This window comes from Arachis hypogaea, chromosome 15 (genome assembly GCF_003086295.3).
Source record: "Arachis hypogaea cultivar Tifrunner chromosome 15, arahy.Tifrunner.gnm2.J5K5, whole genome shotgun sequence".
Taxonomy (NCBI): domain Eukaryota; kingdom Viridiplantae; phylum Streptophyta; class Magnoliopsida; order Fabales; family Fabaceae; genus Arachis; species Arachis hypogaea.
In genome coordinates, this window is record NC_092050.1 from 129,373,236 (window position 1) to 129,380,709 (window position 7,474).

The window sequence follows — 7,474 nt, forward strand, 5'->3', positions numbered from 1 at the left end:
GGTGTTGAGGGAGGAAGGGGGAGTGTGCATTGGGGAAGGGGTTGTGATGGGGCAGGGGTTGCGATGGGAGGAGAAATGTGCGTTGGGGATGGGGGCTGCGACGGGGAGGGAGAGGGAAGGGGAGGGAGTGTGCGATGGGGAGGAGGCTTTGGGGGTGGTTTGCCAAGTCAGCAAAATATGGTGGCCACATCAGCATTGTGCTTGTCGGAGATTTGTTCCGGCGAGCTTAGGGGCACGCATGTCAAATTTTAAAATCTTTTAAGGACTATTTTGTCAATAACAAAAATCAAGTACTATTTTGTCAGCGTTAAAATCTTTCGAGTACCGATTTAGTATTTACCTTTATAATTTATAAAGCGAACTAGTAGACCTAAATTTGGGTCGCAATGTCGCATACTCACAGCGGACAAGATAAATCAAACTCATTTAATGCAAAACTCTATCCAACCGGACCCATTTTCACCCTTGCTCGAACGCAAACCAATCTACACTTCAATTCTATGACATAACATGTTCTACTCTTGTCCAAAGACTATCAATAACAAAACATCTTTCAAGTCATAAATCTTCACAGAAACTGCAACTTAAAAGAATGTATTTCGCCTTCCTTAAATTTTAGTCCTTCTTAAGTCTCAAAGTCAATCAAAATGACAACCTACGTTAAAAATTAAAAGAGGAAAAAGAAACAATTAACACTTTTTAAGGAGGATAGCAACAACATTACCAAAAAAAAATTTTGTTAAGATAACTGTTAAAAAATATTATATGTAAAAGAAATCACTTATCAAATCTGTAACTTTATATTTATATATAAATATATGTTGTTTAATTTATTTTTAATATATATTTATATTTTAACACATATTTTATATTAATAATTAATTTTTAATATACACATAACATAATTGAAACCGTTGTCATCGTATAAATGGCCTTTGTGTCTAACAGGATATTATGTAAAGGAGACAAACAAGTGCATAAAAACACGCTTCAGGAATCATCTTCTGATTGGCTGAAGGAAGTAGATTCCAACACATTTGACGAAAAATATAAATCAAAGTTGGGAAATCTAGGTGGTACCCTCTTTGAAGGAGACAAAGGTAGTGGTTCCAATCCACCTTCTGCTGTTCCTACAACACCCTTCTTTTCCATCTTCTTTTTAAGCTCCACACAAGCCTGATCCACCATATCAACAAAATCTTTCACAATCACAAACAATTCAAAGGGGTTCGTCAAATTGCCGTTATCTTTAGATAAAAATGTTCCTGGTAGGTAATAACCATTAGTTTTCCTCACAAGATCCATGATCCTTGTTTGCTCTTCTTTCACAACCTTAAGCTCTTCCTCACATTCCTCTATGAACCCTTTCATTTCCTTTAAAAACCCACCACACCCATCAACGCTAGTGTTGCTGCTGCCACAACATTTTGTTACAATCTCCTTGATTTCAATAACATGAGAATTGAGATTGGAATACATTGTGATAAAAGTTTGATACTCTATACTCGCTGCTTTCTTTGCTTCAGATATCTCATCTCTTAACCCATCCAGGGCTGCAAAACCAAGCATTATGTGTTCTTTTTCGCCATTGATTCTTTGGTACATAGCTTTTCTTTTACCTTCTGATTGAACCACTTGTTCCACTATGAAGTGAAGCAAACTAGTCTTTCCATCTGTGCTTTTCACATCAGAGAGTTTTTTAAGAGCACTCAAATTGAATGCTTTTGCATTCCCTCTTGATGTTCCCGCATTCATTCTGTTCCCAGCTTTGAGAATTGCTTCAAGAAGCTTCAGGAACAAAGCACTAGTTCTCAGTTCCCGGCAACCCATTTCGAGTGCTTGCAAATATTCTTTCAGTTGAAGAACTTCATAGTCATAAGTATACCTGAAAAGCATGGCTTTGAGACGATGGAATGTGGTTGGAACCGCTTTGAGGATGTGGTAGAGGAAAGACTCGGCGTCTGCAAGCTTTTCAGGGTTGCCATTGAACTGCATGATCTTGGATTCTTCTTCTTGTGTGGGAGCTATTTTGGTGAGCTTTTCGAGCGTCTCTAGGCTTAGTCCTTGGCCGTCAAGTAGTGCTTCCAAGATAGTCCTGCGAGAGGTGGCAAGTGATCTTAGAACAATTGCAGTGTTTTGGGATTTTCTTGGCTCCAAAATGAATATTTGAGTTGGTGTGTTGGAGTTGGACTTTGTCAAAGTTGAGACACTTTTGTTTCTTTCTTGAGTTTTGTTGGTGGTTGAATAACCAAAGAGTGTTTCCATGAGCTCATCATCAACCCTGTAAATGCAAAGAAAAAACAATCATAACAATCTGGTTTCAAATTGCCGCATCATAATGTGGCCACTATATTGTGGGATGATTACTCTGATGACATTTTTCATGCTAAAATGATATTGAGAACCGGTAGATAATTTTTTATATTTATATAATTGAACTATTTAACGGTTCACAATATCATCTTCGTATTAAGATTATCATTGAAATAAACACCCATATTATGGTTGCCGTCACCGTTACATTTGCATTAGGCTGTAATTGAACATATGATGTGGTCACAATTTTGCAGATGCAATTACCATTTCAATCTCATGATACCTCAATTGAAGTGTTTTTAATGCACTGGAAACTCAATATGATTTGTTTTTATGTGAAGTTGATAATTAAGAACTCTTAGATAACTTAATATATTTGACTAAGTTGTTATAAGATGATTTCAACTATCCAACTTTACATGAAGACTACTATACGAAAGTTTTCACTTTTTAATTCATATAATTTGATGTGAGTGTAATTAAATCATTGCCACGATCAAAAGAAAATTAAAACAAAAAACACACTGCAAGTGTTGTGATTCATCCTGCAAATGCAACCAAAATTTAAAACCCTGTGTGACATACCTAAAAGAACCATCGTTGATCTGATCCCACACTGTTGAATGATCAACATTAGCCATAACTTTATCCCAATGTAGAGGCTTAAGCCTTGTTTCACCGGCACCCTTCTTCTCTCTTGAGCTCTCTCCTAGAATACCCTCTTTGGTTCTTTGGCTGTTTGGTTTCCCTTTAGGCACAGGTGGGGGCTTCAAGGATGATGAACTGAAGCCACCAGCCTTTGGAGGTGGAGGTGGACCAGGTGGCAGTGCCTTTGGTGCCGGTGGCGGTGGTAGTGGAGGGAGAGGAGGCGGTGGTGGAGGAGGAGGTGGAGGCGGAGGAGGAGGTGGTGGTTGAGTTTTCTTCTCTTGATCAATTCTTGGTGAAGCTTGTGATAGTGGAGGAAGTGGAGGTTCTAGAATCACCTTAGGCTTTGATATTTTGGATCTTTGGACCACAACATCAATTCTCTTTTCTTGTTTTAAATCATCATCTTCAAAACTAGGATTGAAGCTACTACTTGTGAATCCCGTTACCAACTCTTTGCCTCCAGTGTCCAACATGTAAAGAACATCAACCCCATTTTCTTCCATAATTAGTCCCTTCACATTGCCGCCAACAAGTTTCCTTATACCCTCATAATCATATGGAAATTTGTTCCTCTTGGGGTACGTAGCAGGTGCATATTTTTGGAACAAGTAAAAGAAAATCCCTGCAATAAGTAACATAGCTCCGGCTGTAGCAGCCACAGCCTTTGCAATTGCATAACTAGGGTCTGACATTGATAAATTTGTGAATTGGTAATTAAGGTTCCAATCCAATGTTTATTTGTTGATTGTTCTTTTAAAGGAACGAACTACACATATTATATAATACTACTAGCCACTAATGATTGTCTTGAAGGAGTAGTATACTATAGAATACGAAGAGCAGAGGAGAAGAAAATAAAGTAGTACAAGGGTAGTAACAATGTTTGGTTACCCCCTTTACAATAAATACAATTTTGATATCAGTATTTTTTAAATAATCAAACACGTACTCTCTTTGTTTTTGTTAACTAAAAAATCATTTAAATATATATTTAATTAATAATAACTGTATTTTTATACAAGTATAAAAAATATTTATTGTTTAATGCACAAATAATATTTTTTGAATAGTAATATACTAAGATGATATGAAAATAAATAGATACTTATAAAATCAACTTTGTTAGATAATCAATTAGAATACCAGTTAACTGCAACTAATTAATATATGCACGGCAAAAAAAGTTCAACAAATAAAAAAAAAATACGATTCTAAATCAAGAGTAATCCTAATCTCATTCCCACTCTCACTCTCACTCTCACTCTCATTCTCACTCTCATTTACAATAAAAAAAACAACCACAAAACCATTTACCTTCTCTTCCACGTCCCTTATTCAGGGCGTTTAGTACCACCTTTGAAAATTCCAAGTGATTTGAAAAGAGGGTTAAATACGGGACAAATTTTAGATTTGAATAAATAAGTTATACTGAAATTTGATTTTACGATATTATTTCTAGTTTTGTTTTGTAAGTGCATAATAGAATTGAAACAATGAAAAAAGATAGAAAGAAAAGAGTGATGCCTTGATATATTTTGGTTAGGCCACGATGACCTACTTCAGTTTCCATTATAACAATGGTAGAATTTTCACTATAATCAAGATAGATTACAATTACTAATTTTAAGAGACTCATACTCTTGTAAACCATCTAAGCTATTCCAAGCTTAATAAATCACCTAAGTGCTAACCCAACTTAGTTAAAGGAAACCAAGTGTACTCTAACCAGCACACTTTCGAATACAAACACTCAAACAGTGATTAAATTTTGGCTTTTGTATAAATTTCTTTCTTTGCCATTTTTATCTTTTAAATTGATTTTAATTCTAAACACATGAAAACAAGAACATACTCAATATGACAAAGGAATAGGCTTTGTGTATCAAATCAGATTTTATTTGAATGGTTGCCTTTTTCTTTATCTTCATTTATTTTATATAGAGATTGATATACTCTTCTTTAAGGTTGATATAATTTTTTTTTCACAAAACTAGTCGTTGCACCAATTATGCTTATAGCTGTTGGCATTAAGAAAAAGATATTTTCTTCTTTATTCCTCAAGTTCGAATGCAGCAGCTCCTTATGAATAAGATTTGATTTTGGAGTGCATTACTTGCTATTTTGATTATACAGATTCTTTTCTAACTTAGCTTGATATCATACTTGATTGATTTAGTTTTTATAATGCTCACCATAATAGTTAGTTATAATAAGGAATAATTAATTATGTTTGTTATCATAATGGCTTGATATCATATTTGATTGATTTCTATAATGTTCATCATAATGGCTAGTTATAATAGAGAATAGTTAATTATGTTTGTCATCATAAAGTACCAAAACAATTCTTAACTTAATAATCTCCAAGGCTCCAACTGTCTCGGCCTCCGTGTCACGTCATAACCGCGGCACTGTGCCGCACCACCCATCACTATTAGTCGCTTAGTCGTCATCCGCTGCTAGCAGATGTCTTTTTTTGATAATGTACAATAAAAAGATAAAAGAAAACTATTAAAAGAAGAAGACATCATTTTAGATATTTTTTATACTCGGATTTCGAATGTTTAAATTTTAGAGGTATCGGATAACAAAATGAAATATCTAAAACATAAGAAAAAAAATTTAAAAACTAAGAAAAAGAATCATATAAAACTTAAAAAGAAGAAGAAAAGCGTGCATGGAAACTGCTTCGAAGTGGCGTGGATGAGAGAAGGGAAACGTAGAAGGATGGGAAGGCGTCGCGACGGCAGGGCGAGAGAGGAATGGCACGGCGTCGCGGCGAGAGGAGTTGGAGAAAGAGAGTGTGGCGTGAGAAGTTGGAATAAGAGAGGGCACATATTTTTTTTAGAGTAAATCTAATTTTTTAAAATTTTAAAATAAAATTTTTTAAAAAGTTAAATATTGATGTTTCCTATTACGCAATATGTTGGTGTGGTAGTGTTTACAATGTATCTACTGTCGATGGATGCTGACAATTTCAATGATGTTGTGATTAGTGCCAGCTCCATCAATTTGAATTGAGCACAGCTATTGTTTGTCATGGTTTGTGTTTATGGAATAAATATTAAGTATTAACACATAACTAAAAGATAATAGACAACCAATGGACAATAAAACTCAAATTAAAGTTCAGTTTTTCAAATTTTAATCATTTTATCCTAAATATAAGTGTAGTTGTTTTTATATAAAATTGATAATTAAAAATTATTAAAAGATTTGACATGTTTGTAATTATTAACTTTACATACAAATAAATATATCTAAGTTTTCACCTCCTTTATATTGGTATATAAAACTTAGGGCAAAAAACCATATTAAGCCACATGCAGAAAAGTTTAACCAAAATACGCCAAACAGAAATTTGTTTCAGCAATAAGCTAAGAGGCATTTTTATATAAATCGAACCAACAAGGTTCGAACTCTATTAGCAAGTAATTCGAACCACATTGGTTCGAACTACCACTAAAAAAATGTGAATAATTCGAACCGGTCAGGTTCGAACCAGGAGAGCATGTAATTCGAACCGGTTGAGTTCGAATTATGTGGAGATTAGTCAAGTGTAATAAATCGAACCAGGTTGGTTCGAATTATGGGAAGGGAGGTCGACTGAAGTAATTCGAACCTGGCTGGTTCGAATTACATGTACCTGGTTCGAACCAAAGAGAGGCTGATTGTTATAATTCGAACCAGCCTGGTTCGAATTACATGTATCATGGTTCGAACCAGGTTAGTTCGAATTAGTAGGAGTCAGAGCTCTATATAAACGCTGTAAACGTGATTTGCTCTCATTAGAGGACTTAATATGGCTAGTGAAGAGGAGAGTTTTGCTGTTTTGGTACACCACAGAGGATCCATCAAGAGGAAAACTCGGTCCGGAGTGAAGTTCACAGATAAGAATCCTCTCTATATTGTGGTGAATCGAACGACAAGCTATGATGACCTGGTTAGAGCTGTGCTGATGAAACTTGGCCTGGAAGGTGCGAAGCGGATTAAGAAGTTTTTCTATCGCATTCCAGTCACGATCCTGCACGATACGGTGAAGTATGATTGTCTCACGATTGGTAGTGATGAGGACCTCCAAGTCATGTTTCTTTGTCGGAGGCAGTTTCCGGAGGTCCGCACACCAGAGTTGCTGGCAAAGCTGGTTGATGTGGTATCCAGCTCAGGCGGTTCGAACCGGAATACCGCCAATGTAGCCACTGCAGCTGGCTCCAGTTCGATGGCTGCTGTGGCTTCTTCCTCCGTCCCAGTTTACGAGCCAGCGGCCCAACTTGTCGCCTCTCCGTCATTTGCTGTTGATTTGAATGACGGCGTCCGCGACGAGGTAGGATCCTTTGATGTTCTGCCAAACGCTTTACACGGCGTTCCACCGGTTGGCGTCGGAGACGGAGAATTGGGTGATCCTGATGAGGACGACGTTGAGCCCGAAACGATTGAGGAAGATAGCGGGGACGAGCTTGTAGCGGCTGGGCCTGCATTGGCTGGCGGTGGTTCTAGCTCTGGCACACAG

The 7,474-nt window shown here is 36.5% G+C and overlaps 1 protein-coding gene across 1 annotated transcript; it reads right to left on the reverse strand.

Annotated features, from left to right (window-relative positions):
- Window positions 1-902: 902 nt before the first annotated feature.
- LOC112750667 (formin-like protein 4) lies at window positions 903-3,809 on the reverse strand. The gene is made up of 2 exons (XM_025799478.3): window positions 2,902-3,809; window positions 903-2,281 (listed from the first exon to the last, which is right to left on the reverse strand). Exons 1-2 carry the CDS (start codon window positions 3,654-3,656, stop codon window positions 991-993), a joined length of 2,046 nt encoding a protein of 681 aa, XP_025655263.1. The 5' UTR covers window positions 3,657-3,809; the 3' UTR covers window positions 903-990.
- Between the last annotated feature and the right edge of the window lie 3,665 nt (window positions 3,810-7,474).